The 20,540-nt window shown below is 47.7% G+C and overlaps 1 protein-coding gene across 6 annotated transcripts; it reads left to right on the forward strand.

The window, feature by feature from the left end:
- Nucleotides 1–257: 257 nt before the first annotated feature.
- Nucleotides 258–10,981, forward strand: NR2F1 (nuclear receptor subfamily 2 group F member 1). Of its 6 annotated transcripts, none has more exons than XM_061364334.1 (4): nt 258–1,119; nt 4,395–4,675; nt 4,841–4,922; nt 9,810–10,981. In XM_061364334.1, the coding sequence occupies exons 1-4, from the start codon at nt 663–665 to the stop codon at nt 10,088–10,090; spliced, it is 1,101 nt and encodes a 366-aa protein (XP_061220318.1). In that variant the 5' UTR covers nt 258–662; the 3' UTR covers nt 10,091–10,981. The 6 variants fall into 6 exon arrangements, with proteins under 6 accessions (XP_061220318.1, XP_061220317.1, XP_061220319.1 ...); XM_061364335.1 differs by adding an exon at nt 2,681–2,756 and having other exon boundaries at nt 991–1,119; nt 4,395–4,922; XM_061364333.1 differs by having other exon boundaries at nt 262–1,119; nt 4,395–4,922.
- The last annotated feature ends 9,559 nt before the right edge of the window (nt 10,982–20,540 follow it).

Here is a 20,540-nt window from a genome sequence, read left to right on the forward strand (position 1 = left end):
TGTGCGCGCCTGTCTGCTTGCGTGTGCGTGTCCGGCGTGCTACTCCTCTGAATGCCTCTCCCGACAGCCTTGTTTGCCGTTTCTGATTTTGCAACTTGAAGTGGCGGCCGGTGTGGTTGGGGTTTGGGGGGTGGGAGGGGGTGAGAGAGAGGGCGCGGAGAGGCGGCGAGAGCCGCGGAGAGCGGGAGCTGAGCGGGGAAGCGGCCCGGAGGGGGTATTTTAAAGGAGAGGGGAGGGGGGGGTGAAAAGCGCAGGAAAGGGCAGGGAAGGAAAGGGAAGGGAGGAAGAGGAAAGGAAGAGTGTGGTTTAAAAAAAAAAAAAAAAGAGAGAGAGGAAGGAAGGGAGAGAGGGAGAGAATCCTCTGTTGCCCCCTCCCCCTCCCTAAAAAAGAAGAAGAAAAAAAAAATTAGCGAGAGCGAGGGGAGGGGGGCTCCCGGCGAAAAATAAATAAAATAAAGAAAACGGCAGGAGCGGCTCCAGGCGTCAGCGGCAGCAGGGCAGCGGCGGCGGCAGCCGAGGCGGAGGCAGGCGGCAGGCAGGGTCCCCTCGCTCCCCGCTCGCCCCCGGCGCCCGGTCGGCCGCCCCCAGCCCGCCCCCCGCCTCCCTCCCCGGCAGCCCGCAGCGAGACGCGCCGCTCCCCAGCACTTTTTTGGGCCCGAGATATGGCAATGGTAGTTAGCAGCTGGCGAGATCCGCAAGAAGACGTGGCCGGGGGCACCCCGAGCGGCCCCAACCCCGCCACGGCGCAGCCGGCCCGGGAGCAGCCGCCCCAGCAGCAGCAAGGCGGGGGCTCGGCAGCCCCGCACACCCCGCAGACCCCCAGCCAGCCGGGACCCCCCTCCACGCCGGGCACGGCCGGGGACAAGGGAGCGGGCCAGCAGGGCTCGGGGCAGAGCCAGCAGCACATCGAGTGCGTGGTGTGCGGGGACAAGTCCAGCGGCAAGCACTACGGCCAGTTCACCTGCGAGGGATGCAAAAGTTTCTTCAAGAGGAGCGTCCGCAGGAACTTAACTTACACATGCCGCGCCAACAGGAACTGTCCCATCGACCAGCACCACCGCAACCAGTGCCAGTACTGCCGCCTCAAGAAGTGCCTCAAAGTGGGCATGAGGCGGGAAGGTGAATATTTCTTCCCTACTATGCTCTATCTCGCTCTTTCTCCCTTCCTTCCTCCCTCACCCCCCCTCAACCGCCCTCCCCTGCACCCGCGACTGGGCAAGGCGTGTGTGTGCGAGGGGCTCTCTCCGTCTGTGTGTCTGCCTGTGCACAAACGTGCACCGGTATGCATAGGCAGCACATATATGTATTTATACACATACATATATATGTGTATATACGTATATATGTATACACGCGAGCGCACACGCTCGGCTTGCACGCACATACATATATATATATAAGCACACATATATATATATATATATTTACGTCTTTCCGTGGCGATCTAGGTCTCTCCCTCTCGCTCCCTCTTCCCATGCACATGTCAATCTCTCCCTGTGCCTGCGCTCCATCTGGCAGCTTTACGCCAGGTTTTGTTGTTATTGTCGATGGTGGTTGGTGGTGTTTTCTTTTGCTTTTCGGTTTGTGCCTCCTGCCCTCCTCCCGCTCCTCCCCACCCCCTTCCCCGGCACCACCGTGCTCGCCCCTTCCCCGCTCATTGTGCCGAGAATTTGCTATTATTATTATTATTATTTATTAATTATTCCTACTAGTATTACGGCCGCTCGCTATATATTTATCATTTAAGCTGCTGTCTCCGCTCCCGAGTATGTGTGTGTGCGTGTGCGTGTGTTTGGATGTGGTTTTGTCTATTGTTGGCAAGAGACCGGGGGGTGGGGGGAGATACATCTCTCTCCCGTACGAGATGTGCTTCCATTCAGCTTCCTTTCCCCCACAACCACCCCCTTCCGCCCCATCATTTCTTTTTAAACCCGCAACACTTCTCGGTACGATCCATTTTCCCAGCCTCTTTTTTTTTTTTTTTTCCCCCGAAAGATGAAAGACGTGTAAGTAGGGAAGAAAAGAGGAAAGGGGGTGAAAAAGAGGAAAGGGGGGTGGAAAAGGGGAAATGTGCTACTGTATCTCCGCTTCCTTGTGCTTCCCGGTGCCCTGGAGTGTGCTTCTGTGCGAGATTTGGCCTTGTTTTCACTCCATGCGTTCAAAGGAAAGTTTGTGACTGAACTGGGTTTCTGTACTTCTGTCATTTCTTTTTTTTTTTTCTTTCTCTTTTTCCTTTTTAGCAAGCTGCTCATTTTATTTCTTCATCAAACTCCACCCTCTCCTTAAAGCCTGCATACAAATCGCGATTTATAACCTATTTGCCGGTTCTTCTCATTTTAGCAGAATCCGCAGCCTGCATCTGGCAGCGGGCTCCTCATCATTTCCAACTGCGCTGCTATTTATTTATTTTATTAATTCTTTTTTTTTTTTTTTTTTTCTTCTCCTCCTTTCCAAGAGTCGCTGTGGTTTTCCTCGCTTTCAGGCTCATTTTCGCGTAGGAAGGTTTCCTGCCTTCCTTTTTCTCCTCGAAACGTATTTTCTTGGTTTGCATTTAAAGTTTACCCTGTGACTGTCGTTAAAGATGTCTTAGAGTCACATCAGCGAAACAGTCGATTTTACAGAGAGGAGATTACTACTGCCTTAATTGGTTTTAAAATATATATATTTTGTATGCCACAAGGAAAGGAATGAAGCAGCTCCAGATCTGAAAGAGCTCGCAAATATGACGACTTCATTGGCAGCTTCAGGGGCTGTTGGTAGGCGTCTTGAGGGGGGGAAGGCAAAAAAAAACCAACCAAAAAACGGGGGAGGGGGGAAGGAAGGAGTAGGAAAAAAATAATCAAAAAAGGGCAAGTTAGAATTGTGCTCGCAGCTAATTGACAAATAACTGCCAAGTTTACAAGGAGGTGGGAGAGGTGGGCTGGAGAGGTCCGGCCCGGGAGGCGAGAGGAGGAGGGGTGCTGGGTGGGGGAAGTAAGGAGAAAGTTGGGAAAATGCGGTGGCACGCCGGAAAGATGAGTGATGTGCGTGAGTGTGTGTATGTGTGTGTGTGTGTGCGGGTGTGGGGGGAACGAGCCTGAGCAGTCGTGTCTCCTCCTGAAATTACCTTTGTTTACATGGCATGCGGCTGCACAGGCTGGCACTGATAGAGAAAAACACACGCACACACTGGGAGAAAAAAAAAAAAAAAAAAAACAACAAACAAACCAACTTTGGTCAGCTTTCGGGACTTGAGACATGCTTACGCTCTGTGTGGAGATGGTTAATGAATCCAGTGTTTTTGCAGTTGCAAGCTTGTGCATTCACTGTGCAACGCTGTCTGCAGGCTTTTGCAGTGGCAACAGCGCACCAAAGATATTAATTACACCGTCCCCTTTTTTTTTCCACGAATGTTTGGCTATTGTAAGTTCGGACCTTTTTGTTTTATTTCCCCCTTTCCCTTGATAATACTTAATCTCTCTCTTCCTTTTAGCAGGGAGAACTTTGCTGGGCGAGGGAGGGGTGGGGGAGTCTTCTATGGAAAGATGTTTCTGTGTAATAAAGTTAGCAAAGGGGAGGTGGGGGCTGCGACCTGTTCCAGCTTAAATGGTAACGAAGCAGTATTTTTAAAGAATACGGATGCATTTGTTTTGGTCTTTTTTTTTTAATTACTCTTATTTTTATATATGAATTGTTTGGGGTTGGTGGTTTTGGGGGTTTTATTTTTTCATTTTAAAAAGCTACACAGCAGATCACTTGTAAATCTCAGTGCTACCAGGGCAATCGGCTGGGATCCACAACAGAGCCTGGCTGTAATTTTAACAGCTGGCTGTGATTTTTAACCTCACTTTCTCACTACCCGGAAGAATGAATTTTTTCATTTTCTTTCATTTATCTATTTATTCTTTTTCTTTCTTTTTTTCTTTCTTTTTTACTTGCCTCGGCTGCCTTTTGTTGCAAGAGGGTTGGGGGGCTCTGGAGGGAGGGGTACTGTGTGCAGATTTGTCTTGTTTGCCTTGGCTTTTTTTTTTTTTCTTTTAATTTTTTTTTTGGGGGGGGGTCTTTTCTTTCTTTTTAATCTGTGTTTATTTTGTGAAGCTTGCCTACGCTGGGGAGGGGGGGCGGGTGCTTGGCTGCCGCTGGGCTGGGGCTGCCTGAGCAGGGGTCTGGGCTGGGGCCGATGCCGGGTCGTGTTGTGGGGCTGATGCAGGTCGGCTGCAGCTGCCCGGCTCCGCATGTTTCTGTCTGTCCGTGCCTGTGCGTGTGTCGGGGGTGAGGAGAGGGGGGGAGTATGTGTGTGTACGGGGTGGGTAGATGCCAGGCATTGTCTCCGGCTGGCTGACAGCACCGCCGGGGCAATGCCTGCGATCCTCCTGGATGCACATTTCCTCTCCTTCTCTCCTTCTTTTTGTCAGCGGTTCAGCGAGGAAGGATGCCGCCCACCCAGCCCAACCCCGGCCAGTACGCCCTGACCAACGGCGACCCCCTGAACGGGCACTGCTATCTCTCGGGATACATCTCCCTGCTGCTGCGGGCCGAGCCCTATCCCACTTCCCGCTACGGCAGCCAGTGCATGCAGCCCAACAACATCATGGGCATCGAGAACATCTGCGAGCTGGCCGCCCGCCTGCTCTTCAGCGCCGTCGAGTGGGCCCGCAACATCCCCTTCTTCCCCGACCTACAGATCACCGACCAGGTAGCTCTGTTGCGGCTCACTTGGAGCGAGCTCTTCGTCCTCAACGCTGCCCAGTGCTCCATGCCCCTCCATGTGGCTCCCCTCCTGGCGGCCGCCGGCCTCCACGCATCTCCGATGTCGGCAGACCGCGTCGTCGCCTTCATGGACCACATCCGCATCTTCCAGGAGCAGGTGGAGAAGCTCAAGGCGCTCCATGTCGACTCGGCCGAGTACAGCTGCCTGAAAGCCATCGTCCTCTTCACCTCAGGTGAGAGGGCTGGCGGGGGGGTACGCGTGTGTGTGTGAAAAGGAAAAAAAAAAAAAAAAAAAAAAAAGGAATTTTTTTTTAATTACGTTTGTAATTTTGTAAAGAAAAGAGCTCCAAATGCATATGCCCCGACCCAAGGATCGACCTCCCCCTCAGGCACACCAGTCATAATAAATATATGTATATATCAAGTGTATATATATATATATATATATAATTTATATGTATATCAAATTAAGGGGAGGCGGTGGAAACATGCATGTTAACAATTTTTCCCCTGTGATAGATGGTTCGAATTAACTAGCAGGGAAGTGTATTAGCGTCGCCTTTGAAGTGTTCTGGTCGTAGTCCATAAGAATATAATAAGTCTTCTATTATTGTAACCTGCGAGGGAGAAATTTATAAACATCAAAGGCGAGAGATGAGGAGGAAATATAAGAAATGGAAACAAGGCGAGATAAGAGGCCTGACAGTGTCATTTTTTAATTATTATTCTAATTATCACCACGATGGGGTTAATTGCCACTTTTTCTGCTTGCTTGTTTTTCTTTTTTTTTTCTTCCCCCTCTAAATTTTTTCCTTTTTTTTTTTTTTTTTTTTTTTAACCCACCACCCTTTCCCCTTTCTCTTTTGTCCTGGTTTCTTCACCCTTTCCAAACCAGTCCTCCCAGTTAGCAATAACTACACATCTCTGATAAATCTGCCCGAGCAAAATTAAAAGCATTCCTGAACAAACATGGCAAATCGTTCAAAGGCCTTGTTTAACAGTAAGCAGTTTATAATCCATCAATATTTGTTGCCTTTCATGCATGAGAAATAGTATTTACATTGTATTAAAATGACTCCTAAATTTGCACAATATTGTAATGTAGCAAATGTAGTATTAATATCGATTTGAACATCAGATAATTTATTGAGACAGGAGTATCTAATTTGTATGCAGGGTGGTCGAAGACGTGTACTGTGACTGCCCCCTTTTACTTCCAGTGCAAGTGCAGTCTCACAGCATTGAAGGGAGTATTTCTTTGCATAGGATAAAGTGCAGATCTTAAAACAAATGAAAGATTTAGTGAATAGCCAGCTCGACATTTTAATGTATTTTATCTTTATAAGTCTTCCTGATGGAAACATGTTTTTCAAAAGTGACAAAGAGACCTGCCGGCATTTATCAGGCTGATTTAACTTCTTCAGCCTGCCTGCAGACTCTCAGACTTTTCCTTCCCATTTATTTCAGGGTTCCTATCAATACACAAAGGAGGTAGGGGAGAACCCTCCTTGTTTTATTATTACTACTATTTATTTTTCCTTTTGCCCAGATCCAACTCGGAGTCATCCTTCTCAAGCAGAGGGGACCTGGCCTGTGCCTTGGCCCTTCCACCCACCAAAGGCCCAGAGAAGGGGATTGCCCCAGATGGGGACATTTTGGTGGAGAAACTCTTTTTTGTTTTCTCTCATTCTCTCTTTCCCCTTTCCCCCACTCCCGTGTTCCCCCTTTACCTTCCCCAAATGATCAGCCTTATCTAGAAAACCTGGCTTTAGAGAAGCCCTTCATTTATATATGTTACTAATGAATCTCATAACTAAATGTTTGCAAGGGGAGAAGCCCCATCCAACAGCCGAGCAGAGTGTGAATGGGGTTCAAGGAAGGAAACAATAATATTATTTTGGAGCAGGATGGCACGGGGCAGCTCAGAAAATGGAAATACAGCTGTCAGGAGTAATCTACCCGTTACCCCCACCCTCACATTTCCACTTTTCTCTAAACTTGTTTTGATTGCTTAGCCAGAGGGGAATTCATGGGAAGCCTTTCTTGAAGTCATCCAACTTTTAAACAAACTTTGACTGATGGAAAAGACATTTTTAGGCATATTGTCCAAAGTCCTTCACTGACAACTAAGTATTTAGAGCTGGTATGGGTTTATCCTGTTGTAGTTTTAACATTTGGGCTCCGGATAGCATGTATTTAATCCGTACAGTTTTGGACACCATCCAATAGCTGGGTCGTGACCTAAAACCTGCTCCCTTCTTGACTTTTTTCTTTTTTTTCTTTTTTCCTCTTTTTTTTTTCTCCCCCCAAAACTTCAGAATTATTAATTCCTGCTTCTACCTTTTCTTCCACATAAATACACATTTCCAGGAAGGGACAGAGCCAGATAACATAAATCCAATAAATCTACTTGTAGCACAATAAGAACTTTGATTTCTAGTTAGATGCCAGCTGATTACATCTGTATTTTCTGAGCACTAAACTCTTCTGAACATGTAACATGAAATATACTCCCGCCACTACAAAGAGGAAGGCTGGAGTGTGCTGAACAGTAATGGTTATTTATTTACATAATTTCTATTCCATAGACTGCAGGAAGAAATATACAGCTTTCCCTTATTGACACACTGCTATATAAAAAAAGTGAGGCACACACAGGATTTTCACATTAGCCCACTTTATGAGATGGAATAATAATTCACCTCTGGTAAACAGGGATTGCATTATTTCTCCCATGGATTACACCTCGCTGGACTCTATAATCTAATCCAGCTGTGCATCCCTTAATTATTATTATTTTTAATCCCATTCTGAGGGGAGAGTTCCCACCACCATCTTCAAGGATGCAGAATAAAAACTTGGTAAAGGCATATGCCAAATCATTTAAAATAATTAAAGATCCATAGATACTATTACCATGAGAAAATCTTGTTTGGATGTCTAAGCCAAAAGCCAAGGTATATTTTTCTGAACACCCCCCACTTATCCCAGCCTCCCCAGGCTGGCGCCCTTCTAGCCAGCAACTTCCCCGTCTGCATTGTCCAGTGACCTGCAATTATAGGTGCACTTATCATAAATATCTGATAAATATTTTACTAACCTTAAGGGTATGACATATGGGGCATAAAGAAAAAAGCCCAGTCAGTAAGACCCTTTCATATTGCATTGTTTGGAAGTTGAATAGGATCCTAATGCATAATGGGCAGATAATGTGTGTAAAATAGCAAGATATATGTAAATATGGAGTGTGATTTGTGGCAACCAACATATGAACAGGCCTGTGGTTTTGATATATATCGCAAACAGGAACAGGCCAGAGCTCTTGATAGACCTATATTTTGTAACCTAGTGCTTTAGATGTTGCAAAATATCATTGCATTAAAGGTATGGATTAACAGAGCAGCCTGGCTCAGATAATTGTATATCTGAGGGATGCCAAGTCCGCAGCTCAGGTCAAAGTTTCTCCTCCTCAGAAGTTTGTGAATTATGGCTTGTTTTATTTCTTTCTTTGCTCGGGGCCATAGTATTGTAGATGAAGGTGTTCCAAAATCTTTGTAAAACCAGTTCTTGGTATGGGAAGACTTCAGCTTCAAAAATGGAGCTGCCACAGAATTTTTTTTTTTGGGGGGGGGGGGTGGGGAGGGGGGGGAGTGGGAGCTTTGAATAATTTGCTGTGTCTTTCCAGGGTCATAACTCTATGTTCACAATTTTGTAATGTCCTTTTGGGGGCCATTAACATGCATTAATTCATATATGGATTATATATTAGCAAAGTCTGGTTTTGATTTGTGTTAAGCCACACTGCCAGCAGGCTGTCTCCCTCTGATCCTGATATATTAGGGGGACTTTTTGTTTGGGTGCTTTTTGTGTAATTTTAAAATATTTGTTATCAATCTCTGAAGCAATGTGGATGGTTCCAACCATCTGGGTATATCCACCACTGGTCCACGACAGCACGTTCCTGTACAAGTCCTCCAGTAAGCAGCCTGTGCACAGTTTAACCCCGGGTTGGGGGTTCAGAGAGATGAGGCATGCAGTTAACGTGTCAATGCACAAATGCAGCTACAACTCTCTTGAGTGTACCTGTGCACACAAGAAGGCACAGAGTAAGGTGTATCAGAGCAAACGCATGGATGTGAGGGAGTTTCTGCTCCAGGACTAGGATGAGTTTCCCAGGGTGATGTCGTTCTGAGGGGTGCCAAGAGGCGAGTTTCTGGCCCTATATGTGCCATAGGGAGCTATAGGGAGTCTCTCAGGCCACGTTTAGGCAAGATTCACCCTTGCAGCCGTCCCCAGCTTTGTCTCTGAGAGCTGCAGCAGCCGGTTTAGCGTAAATCCGAACTAACCCACTACCCTTTTTCGCCGGATTTATCGCGCAGCCTGCAAAGTCGTGCCCAATTTGCCATGGCTGGCGGCGGGGCAGGGACGGAGGGGACCCCATTTCTCCCTGCCCCATCTCTTCTCCCACGGGCCGGCTCCCTGTCTGCCGCTGTAGGTCCCAGCTGCTGCCTGCTCATAACGTGCAGCCATGTCAACAAACTCCCTCTGCGTGTGAGCGCCTCCGTTTTTCACCTTTATTATTGTTATTTATTATTAATAATTATTACTATTTTCCCCAGTAACCCTCCATTTTCCCCCACACCCGGTGTTATTTAACGGGGGGCTGGTCCTGCTTTCCAGCAGCCCAGTGAAGTGCTCCCTGGGGTCGGGACCGCACTCGTCGGCGCAGAGCGTCCGTGTGTCTGTCCCTGTCCATGTCTCTGTGTGTCCGATGGGGGCGCAGAAGGGCTGAGGGGTGAGTGGTAGGGGAGCTGGGGGCTGTGTGGGCACCCCACGGCATCCCCCGTGGAGATACGCGCGGGGGCTGCGAGGCGCGAACAGGTCGTCTTGTTTATTCGGCGGCAGTGCGGGATGGTGATGATAATGGGATGGGAATGGGATGGATGGGGGGGTGCGCCTTTGAGGGTGCCCCCCCTATCCCGGCAGCGGCTCCCAGCGCGCTTCCCCGCCACTAACCATCTTTCCCTCCACCCCTTCCTCCTCCTTCCCATCCTCCTCCTCCTCTCCCTCCCGCCGCCGCCGTTCCACGGCTGCTTCCGCGGGCTCCGTGCGACGGGCAGACGCCTGCGGCCTGTCGGATGCTGCGCACATCGAGAGCCTTCAGGAGAAGTCCCAGTGCGCGTTGGAGGAGTATGTGCGGAGCCAGTACCCCAACCAGCCCAGCCGCTTCGGGAAGCTGCTGCTGCGGCTGCCCTCGCTGCGCACCGTCTCCTCCTCTGTCATCGAGCAGCTCTTCTTCGTCCGCTTGGTAGGTAAAACCCCCATCGAAACCCTCATCAGGGATATGCTACTGTCGGGGAGCAGCTTCAACTGGCCTTACATGTCCATCCAGTGCTCCTAGAGCCCGGCCCGCACCCCCAGGAGAAACGCGGAGGAGCGGCAGAGGCGGGAGCGCTCGCACCGAGGGGCAGTCGGGGTGCGGGGGGGGCCCGGGAGGCGGACACCGAACAAAAGAAAGGGCCGAGTAGGAGCAGAGGTGTGGCCGTGGCGGGGAAGGACGGGCCTCGCGTCCGTAGAGGTCGTGGTGTTTCGCTTTTTATTTTATTTTTGGCTTTTTTTTTTTTTTTATCCGGAAAGAAGGAGAAAAAATAAATAATAATAAAAGAGATGAAAAAGGCAAAAAAAAATAAAAAATAAAATCAAAACAACAAAAAAATGAGTATTGAGGGGATATTAATCACACCTGAAGGGGATACTGGATTTTCCAGGATTATTGTGGACTGTTGTTGATATATGCTGTACAGTAACAAACAAAATGCGTCGAAACTGAACTGAACCTTGTGTAGAATGAAGAAAAAAAAAGAGCAAAAAACAAACAAACAAAACAAAACAATTCCACACGCAAACACCACGAGCATTGTTACTCATTTTGTAAAATATTAGTCTTTATTTTCATTTTTTTGTAAAACTTAAAACATCATATGCGCATAAAGGAAGAAAACAAAAAGAAAAAAAGAATCGAGAATTAGGGGAAAATAACATTTTCCAAATAATTATAAAAAAAAAAAAAATGTCCTGTGTCTATGTATCTATATCTGTTTTGTATTTTTTTCTGGTTCCAAACCAGGTTTCCTGTGATTCTATACTAATAATTTTTGATATAACCCTTTGCTTCTTATAATGAGTGCGATATATGTTGTCGAAGCTGTTCTTCAAGAATTAAAATTGAAGTGAGAATTTAAACAAAAATAAAAGAATTTAGCAAAAAAAAAATCAACTTATCACCCCACAACCCATGAGTCTTGTTGCTTGAAACACACCAACAGTTTACCAGGAAAAAGAAAAAAAAAATCTCAAAAAAGGGAGAAAAGACACAAAACCCAAAACAAACTCCCTGGGTTTTTTTAACTCCTTTATTTATGTTAAAAGGGAGAAGTTAAAAACAACTTGTGAGGGGTCACCAAGCTGTGCAAAGTACGTGGTATCCCAAGACTTGCCTTGGCTGTGCAAGCATAGGACTGAGCGCTGAAGGCCTAGGCCATGGTGTGTTGCCTTAGTGGGACCACATGGCCCATGGGTCCATCCTGCTGGCCAACCCTATGTGGAAACACATTGTCCCATCAGCTGGGGATGTTTCTGCTGTGTTCACACCTTGCTGCTTGCTGTTGGGCACCATGGGGCAATGGATTGAAGTTGCTGTATGCTGCCACTGCCGTGTGCAGGGGGAGGCATACTTTAGCCGTGACTCTCCTGCTATCGTTGATGGCTTTCTGCATATGGGGGCTCTGGGTGGGTTCGGTCTTTTTCCTTTCTTTTTTTTTTTTCTTTGCTTCTTTCCTCTTCTTTTCCACCCCAAGGACCCACAGACCCTGATGGTGTGTGCTCTGGTATGCACGCCTTGCGCTTGCTGCCAGCTGAAACATCCCTCTTGCTCTTTCTCCTGACTCCAGTCGCTGCACACGGAGGGTATTCCCAGAACATTAATATAGAAATCCAACTGGATGCTCACTCATTGGGTAGTGAGATAGCACATTCCGTGTGTGTACATGTGCCACAGCAACACGTAAAACATAGGCTGCAGCCCCCCATGTCATGGGCACCTACCACAGGGGCCCCAGCTCAGAACCCAAAGCCTTGCTTCCTTTTGGCTCATCCTTTTTTGAAAAAAAAACCTAAAAAACCTAAAAATCGTTTCTCTAATGGAGTCCCTTTGAAGGTAAAGGCTTCACAATGCTTCTAGCTGGTGGTGCGAATCTCCGTAACAGCTTTCAGTGCATTAATGTTTTATAGGATCTGAGACGGAGCTGTAAGAACACATACTACCAAGGGAGCTCTTTCTTAACATATTAATAAAGCTGGATCTTTAAAAATAACATTCTACCCCTCATGCAGGCACCTCCCGTGCCCTTCAAACAAGCCTGGATGAGGCAGGCTTTTCAGTTTGTGGAGTCACGGGCAATGTTTTCCTTTTAATTTGCTGTCCTCCATACTCTCCTTCTCTCTCTCTCCCCATTTCTCTCCAGTATTTTTTGTTTGTTTGTTTGTTTGGTTGGTTTTTTTTGCATTAACAAGATACTTCAATCCAACTCGCTTGGGGTTTTTAATATTCTAGACGCAGCAGATCCGAGGTGAGAGCAGTTCTATACAGTAGGCACTTATAGCTGGATAATCAACACTGTGGGCAGATTCTCTATGGGGGCAGAGTCCATTTCAGAATGGAGAAGCGGCCTGTATTCATGGGTGCTGGGGTGGGGTAAGGGGGGCACAGATGATTTCAAGACCTGGGCACAGAAGGAGGAGAATTAGACAGGCAGGTAGGTGGACAGACAGACAGACACCCACCTTTTCCCCCCTCACATGAACGATGCATAAGCAGCAGCTTTGTTTCTCACCCACTTCGTCTTTTCTTGGCAGAAGGGTTCCAACAGCCCTTCCATGCTGCCAGGGGGAGCAAGCAGGGATTTTCAGCCCCGGGAGGTGCTTGGAAGAAGCTCTTTAATATTGCTTTTTTGGTGGGATAGGTGACGGGGGACCCAGCTGAGTTAGCAGTTAAAGCTAACAAACAGACAGATCGAACAACAAAAAACACAACAAAATAAATAATTTAAAAAAAACTAAACAGAAAAAACACAACAAAAATAATAAACAAAGCAAATGGGGATATTGGAGGAGAAAGACAGGTCTTGGTTTCTTCCAATGAGATGTAAATATATTCATTACAGTGTTATCCCACTGATGAAAACAGATAAAATTTTTCTTAGGTCAGAAACGTATTTTTCAATTAATTTTCATATTTATCAGTAATAATAACCCACCGATTGCCAAGAAACTTGCAGGTGTAGAATAGGTGTACGAGGTGCACTTATTTCCATGTATGTGCCTAGAACGAAGTGTTTCAATCCCTTATTAAACTTTGCTTATAAGACGGTGTCGTGTTCTGAAGTGTTAACTACCCAGTCTGCGGTTGTGTTGGTGAATGTTTTGCTTTGCCATGCTCCAGCCTCTCGGGCATTCATACAGCGGCTAAAAATATTGGTATGATCGCGTCACCGAATGCTATTTGATCAAAACAAAACAAACCGAGACAAACAAACAAACAAAAGAAAAAAACCCAACAACAAAAAAAAAAATCTGTGAATGTGGAGAGGGGTCGGGGTCCCTCCGCAAGTTTCTGCTGATTTGTTCATAACCTACAATATATTGTTTCAAAACCAGCTCCAGCTACATCTCTTCCCCTTTTTGTCGCAGGGAGGGCTCCGTGGCCCCTCCCAAGTTCCCCAGGGCGGGCTCTGCAGGGCATCCCTTCCATCCCTGCATCCCTGCATCCCTCCCTGCCTCAGGGCTCTGCTGCCGCTCAGTGCCCACCAACTGCTGCTTGCAGCTCCAAGGTGGGGGGGGGGGGGGGGAGAAGGAGGATCTGGGGAGAGGATTTGGGGGAGGGGGCGACCTCCTTACCTCAGCCCCGCGCAGGGGGCCCGCTCAGGGCAGATACAAAAGCCCCCCCCCACACCTCTTAGCTCCTCAATAACTAGCTTGCCTCCTCCCACCGCCCAATTAGGCCTTTTCTATATATTCAATTGAATAAATATTTGGAAATGCTGCTAAGTGGTAGGTTGAACCCGTGATGAGGGGGAGAGAGGGTGTTGCAGGCGGTGGCGGTGGCAGGGGCAGAGCAGGAGCTGGGGTCGTGCCCCCTCCACCCCCCATCCGGCCTCCCAGAGAGGGAAGGGGCTGCGGAGCCCTTTTCCTGGGACTTCTCTATCTCCTCACACCCCCCTGGGAGGGACGGGGTGGGGGGCACCGTTTGGGCAGCTTAGCCTCCATTCACCCCTCAAACTCACGAGGGAGAAGGTGATAAGCCCACTCCCAGGGTGGGGGGGAAATGGGTACCCATACTTTCCCCAGACCCCTCTAAATCAGGCAGAACTGGGGGCCGTGGGATGCCATTAGGAGTGGCCTTTCCTATCTCCACCCCTAGAAACGCCTAGGCGCAAAAGGCCCTTTCCCTGCGAGGTACGGGGAGGGAAGGGGGGGGAGGGAGGGGGTGTCTCTTTTGTGGAAAGCTCTGGGGTCATGGCCAGCGGCAGCAGGAGTAACACAAGAAAAAGTGAATTTTGCCTTGCTTTATGTCCAGGAAACTGTTTGTCCCCACACAAAGAGATAATTGTATTTGTATCCGAAGGAAAAGGATTAATAGATCCTCTGGGTTTATTTTATTTATGTGTTTATTTATTTGAAGTACCTGTGGGGTATATTAGCCAGACACCCCCTTCCCAACAGGCAGCACACATGACCCGCTGCCGAGGGATGTACAGGCAGCTCAGGCAGTGCAGGCAGTGACAGTGGCCTGGACGGACCCTACTAAGGACGGACAGAGGGAAAGCGACTGGGAGGAGGGCCAAGGGCTTGCTGCAGCCGCCCCACCGGCAGCGTCCACGAGCGGAGCTGCTCGCAGGCGATGTGTACTGCTGCTACAGGCAAACCAAAGTGCTTCCTCTGGTTTCGTGGGGCGCTTTGACTATTCAAAGCGTTAGTTTTGAAGTCTTGAAATAGCGAGGTTGGGGATTTTGGGGTTCTCCCCCTTACTCCCCTCCTCCGTATCTTTACCGTGCCTTTTTTACTGAGAGAAGCAGGAATCGGTTCCCTCGCCTTTCCGCACTTTTCTTCCCGTTTCTTTAAATCTTGGGCTAATTTCAGAAACAGTGTGACCTCCTCAAAAACTGTCTATACATTTCTTTCAAAAGGCTCCCTTTCTAATGGGCTTCACAGTCACTGACTTTGACGTGATATTGTTGGAGTTTGGGGTTTTAATCCCTAGTGGGTCAGATCGGCTGAGGATGAATGTCCTGCAGTGATTCAGGAGCGCAGCAAGAGTGACAAATAAATACATTTCCAAAGCCATAGCTCTCGACTGCCATGGGCAGACCCCTGGTCCGGCTTGCAAACCATCCGGGTTTCCCGGCACTGATGAGGTGGAGAATCCCTCCTAAGAGAGCGTTTCCGAGAGAAAACAAAAATAAATTTAAAGAAAGAAAAGAAGAAAAAGAAAAAAAAAAGAAGAGAGTGGGAAAGACGGAAGGGAGGAGAGAAATAAAAAAGGATCAAAAAAAAAAAAAAAAGGAAACAAAAAGGAAAAAAAAATCTCCAAACCCAGAGGGGTCAGGAATGAGGTGAGCGAGGGGGGGATGTGAGAGCACAAGTGGAAACTAATAAAACTCTTGTTAAAGTGCTTGATCAGGATCCATGGCGTCACCAGGTCTTTTACTTAGGAAGCCAAAGAGTTTTATTCCTAAATGAGTTAAAGAGCCATTTACCTCTGTCGTCTTCTATTCATCAAGCCACAAGTCGAGAGTCCCTAACATGAAACTATTTGTTTGCTTACACAACCAGCTGGGTGCAATTTCACGTCTGAGATATCTATCTGAAAGCGCCTCTCATTTATTATCCTTACTTGTCAGCGAATCCATTTTCCAACTTTTTTTTTCCTTCTTTCTCTCCCTTCTTCCTCCTTCTTCTTTCATGGAAGGCTGTGAGTTTAAATGCTCCCTTAAATATTTCAGCTCTTACCCCTTCTCCCCTCTGATCACCTTCAGCACAAAATAGCTGGGAAATAAGGCTGAAAATGCAGGGATGGGTAAATCGACCACTTTGCAAGGCAACCCCCTCATTACAGCTCCTGCCCACCTCTCCCTGTCTCCCAAAGCCTGTGTGACAATGTTTTGGGGGTCCCCCCACCCGTCGCCCTTAGACTTAAGTGAGGTCATCTCCACTGGGCATATTCCTCTGCCTGCCTCAGCGCAAGGTCAGACACTTGAAAAACAGAACTACATTACCCATCCCTAGGGAAGGGCTGGAGACCCCCCAGCTCTGACACTTTTGGGGCCGTAGCTGAAGGGGAACAGGGCGATTTTGGTAGTCACAGGGGGGCAAAGGCTCGTGTGAGAAGGAGGAGGGTGGTGATATTAAGATGAAGTCTTGGGGAGGGAAGTCAGGGTCCCTTCTCCCACCCCCACGTGGCTTCCTCTAGAAATACAAAGACACGACGTGAAACGGGCCCGATCGGGTTGTAAACGTAATTGCGAGGAAAGAAAACAATTAACAAAAGGGAGAGTGGGAAATGGTATCCCTCCTCCCTTTCCTTATCCCCAATTTTGAAAAATCAGGATAATGTGAGTAGTGTTTCAAAGCAGGATCGTCTGGCTGACAAGAGACTCACTGTTAGTAATCTCAATGATGGCTGTATAATAGTGTATATACATCTCCTTGTCTGCAGAACCCTCCATCAAGTTAAAGCAATGGATCAAATCCAAAACTACAGGGTATAAAATATCCCCAGGTGTTAAAAAAAAAAAAAAAAAAGAAAGAAAGAAAAAAAAAGAAAAGGAAAAACAAAGAGGGAAGAAAGGATGGAGACAGGAGGGGGAGGCAGGCTCCTTGAAGGAGAAGAGGTCTAATGGCTGTATCGTGCGGATTTAGGCAGGCATTTGCTATATGTAAAATGTTTAGGGCTGGTCCTACCGTTTTTCGGACAGATAAATTAAGGCACCGGACAGAAGCATTGCTGGTCACGGTGGATGCCTGCGAGGGGTGCGAGGTGCCTGTGTGTTCCAGGAGGGAACACGGGCTGCATCCCGCTCTGCGAGGGAGTGATGAGCGTTCTCCGGCAGCCCCTGGACCTGCGCTGACAACTAACAGAGCTGGAGCACACCACCATCGGGCCTTCTCCCTTTTGTTCACAGGCCCCCTCCTCTCTGCTGCCAGCACCGCTGCCCGCACCGCTGGCCGCGCTTCCTTCCACTTCCCTTTGATTATTTCACACGTATTTCCCCCCTTCTCTTGTTCATGGGAACTCGATGTGTATATCTGCCCGTACCCCCAGCACCCCCTCAGGGTTCACAGCAAGCTCGTTTTGCCATTTTTCCACCACATTTCTTCACTTTTTAAAAGACTCTAATCACCCCGCGGGGTCGGGAGCGCCGGTGCCTTCCTTCCCTCCCCCCCGAGTCTCCCCATTTGCTCTCCTTTCCTCTTCACCCTCACCCGGGCTTAGTCTTTTTTTTTTTCTATCTGAGGGGTGAACCTGCTCCACGCAAAAAGCCGGTAAAGGAGTCGGGATTTGCACTCACAGGCCAGGAAAACTCTTTAAACCCCAGTTTTTAGCCAAACTTCATTTCTGAGCGTCTTGAGCCGCAAGAAGTTCCAGCAAAGTAGCTGCGGCTCCCTGAAGTGATAAATAAAACTAGTCAGGTACTTTCTTTTTTCTTTCTTTTTTTCCTAGAGAGCCATACAAATTGCTCCATGTTGACAGATGTTTGTCACTTAGTAACTTCTTTCCAAGTGTCCCCCCCCTTTTCTCTCCCCCCACTCACTCCCCTTCTCTAAGCCTTCTTCCGAGCTTGCTTTGTTGTTTTAAAATATGCATGTCTCTCAGGAATGCAAGTCACGAGTCCAAACTTCGTGTCCAACCTCCCACAAGAAATGATCCTTTTATAGGGAACCCGATATGTCTCAATCTGCACTTCCCTCGAAGCCTTTGGATATAGGGCACTGGTCCCTGCTCAAAAATAACTCCTCCGAAACGCCTTTCCACCTAAAAAATCCCCATGAATGACTCCCAGGGAAGAAATATAGCTCCCATAATTAAAGGCGGCAGCGGTCAGAGGGGAATGCAGCCTGGAGGGAAAAAAAAAAAAAAATAAAAGAAAAACAAGAAAAGGGGGGGAGCTGAGAGGGGAGAGTTTTTATTTCTGTGCTGGTGGCACTGGGCCGTCATTAGCAGCAGGTTTATCAAGACGAGCATCTGTGGCAGCTCTGGGTTCGTGGTGAGGAGGCGTCAGCTCATGAGGAGCGGAGAAGAGGAGAGATGAAGGCGCAAGAGCCCAGCTCGGAGAGCAGAGTAAGTGACCCTCAGCACAAAGCAGGAGCCAGGGACTGCCGGGCTTTGAATCAGAAGCCAGAGCTGGCTTGCGAGTGCGAACAATGGCATGGGAATGGGAAGAGGAGTGGGATGGGATAAGCAGGACACACACACACACACGAAGAGGAGGGCGGACACCGGGAAATCCCGCGTGGGAGCGTGCTCCGAGCTCCCGTCCCTTCCCCGTGTGTGGCGGGGACTGGGATAGAGGGATGGGGAAGTAGGGATGGGAATGAGGTTAGGGATGGGGAACGGGGCCTGCCCAGGCTTATTTACGTATAAGGGAAAAAAAAATTAAATAAAATGAAAATAAATATACATAAGGGGAAAGGCAGAAGGAGGGGAGTCAGAGAAACTTCTCAAGTGATGAGAAACAGATGAGCTCCTGCCTGGGTCACGTTTGCTCCCCGGCCTTGATGCGAAGTGACGTCAGCAGTTGCATACCCTATCGTCGTCAGAGCAAGCGGGACGGGGAGAGGCGAGGGGCCTTCCCTCTCCCTTCCCGTCCCTCCTTCCCGCTCCCTGTCGGGACGAACTTCCATCGGGATTATGCAGAACCGTGCCAGGGGAGCTCCTGGCCCAGGAGACACCTTCTCTCCACCTTCACCCTCCTTGTACACCAACATATGGGGGGCCAGTGGGCCTCCTCGTCTATGGGAGCCTATGATAAGGGGCGAGTTCCCAGCAATATATAAAGCGCCGCTTTTAATACGCACCAGATGGTTCGCGACGAGGCTGCCCCAGCCAGCGAGCAGCTCAGTTTTTACTCAGCAGCATTTTGTTACAATTATACTCCATGCTGAGATCAATTTTATTAGTGACCCCTTCTGGGTTTGTTGTGGGGTTTTTTGGGGGTCGGTTTTTTTGTTGTTGGTGGTGGGTTTTTTTTGGGGAGGGGGGAGGATTACGTAGGTTTGTGGGGTTTTTTGTCTTCTTCATATTTTCACAGTTATATGTTAAAAAAAACAAACCCCAACCAAACCCTTGGCAAAAGACTGAGAGAAAGGCAGGAGCAGTGGCTGCTGTCTCCAGATCGCAGACAGCTCTCCTCATCTTCATTAATGAGACGCTCCTGCCTTGTGTGTGTATACATGTGTGCACAGATAAATAATACATATGCATATTTATTCATTATATTTGATCAATAACGCTCCTATTTGTTAAACCTCAATTCAGTGCGCTCGCTCGCCTGATAACAAACATCACAGGGCGATAAATATTGCATGCGGTTAATTATTATGCCAATGCGTTATGCCTTGCTCCTCTTAGGTACTCAAGCCCGTCGCAAAACTCCATGCAAACACGAGCATCTCTGGCAGATCTTTTACTGCGAAGATGGAAAAAAAACCCAACCCAACCCAACAAAAACAATAACATTCCCCCCGCCCCCCTCAAAAAAAAAAAAAAAAAAAAAGCAAAAAAACCGAAAACCAACTAAACAAAAAAAGCCCAACAAACTAAAACCCCCCAACACACCCAAATCATCCCCTTGAAGTCTCTGTGAACTCTTAGACATTGACAGTAGGAAACTGGGGCTAATGCATTCCTGTCAGCTAAATGCTCTGCTCTTGGGGGGAGAGGGAGCAACCCTCGAATCTTAGAAAACACCCAGAGCCCTTAATCCACTGCCCGGGATGTGTGAGCACGTCGTTCAGCATAGCTACAGCCAGAATCGAGGGGTTTTCTTATTCTGGTAGAGTTCTGCCACCCCCTTTCCACTGCAGAACAGAGAGATTGGTCTCTGCTTGGATGTGCAAACAGCTAGTTTACTTCTTTGAAGGTGTGTTCTCCCCACACAAAACCCTTTCCCCACTTTTATAGGAACTTTAAACTAATTTCTAACTTGCCACAGCCACCCCTGCTAAAATCACAGATGTTTATTTTATTGATATAACGTGTACTTTGGTTATGCCGAGAAAAATACCCTCCAACAGTCATTTAGTAAATAATAGAGGCACTCTGGATGCTTTCCAATGTTACACACGTACTTGGTCATAAAATAATATGTGAAAAAACTTAACATCTGCTTTCCTAAAATAAAGTGTCACAACTAGCTTTTTATGAATGCTTCCCTCATTCTAAAAAGAAATATGTAGAGATAAACTGGTATCCGTAAGTATAGCATATTTATAATGGTTTTAGGATTTGAAGGTAGCTATTCATTGCATAAGCCATTTAGAACTGACGTTTTAAAAGCTACTTAACCTCAGACATCCTTGAATCTTAAAGAAGGATTCCCAACGATATTATTTAAAGAGGAATTTGCTGTAATTTAATTGCATATCAAGGCGGAACTGTGCACAGGCATGGCCCCGGATGCTGTGTGAAACACCGCTGCAGCTCAGATTTTATTTACCTGCGTCCTCAAAACGTCCTCCTCTCTTCCCTTCAGACCAGATGCCAGGGAGGCGGGATGCAGCTCCCTCCTCGTCCT

Source organism: Neopsephotus bourkii, unplaced genomic scaffold (assembly GCF_033783945.1).
Source record: "Neopsephotus bourkii isolate Nb327-2 ecotype Australia unplaced genomic scaffold, CSIRO-AGI_Nbou_v1 NB_1232, whole genome shotgun sequence".
NCBI lineage: Eukaryota > Metazoa > Chordata > Aves > Psittaciformes > Psittacidae > Neopsephotus > Neopsephotus bourkii.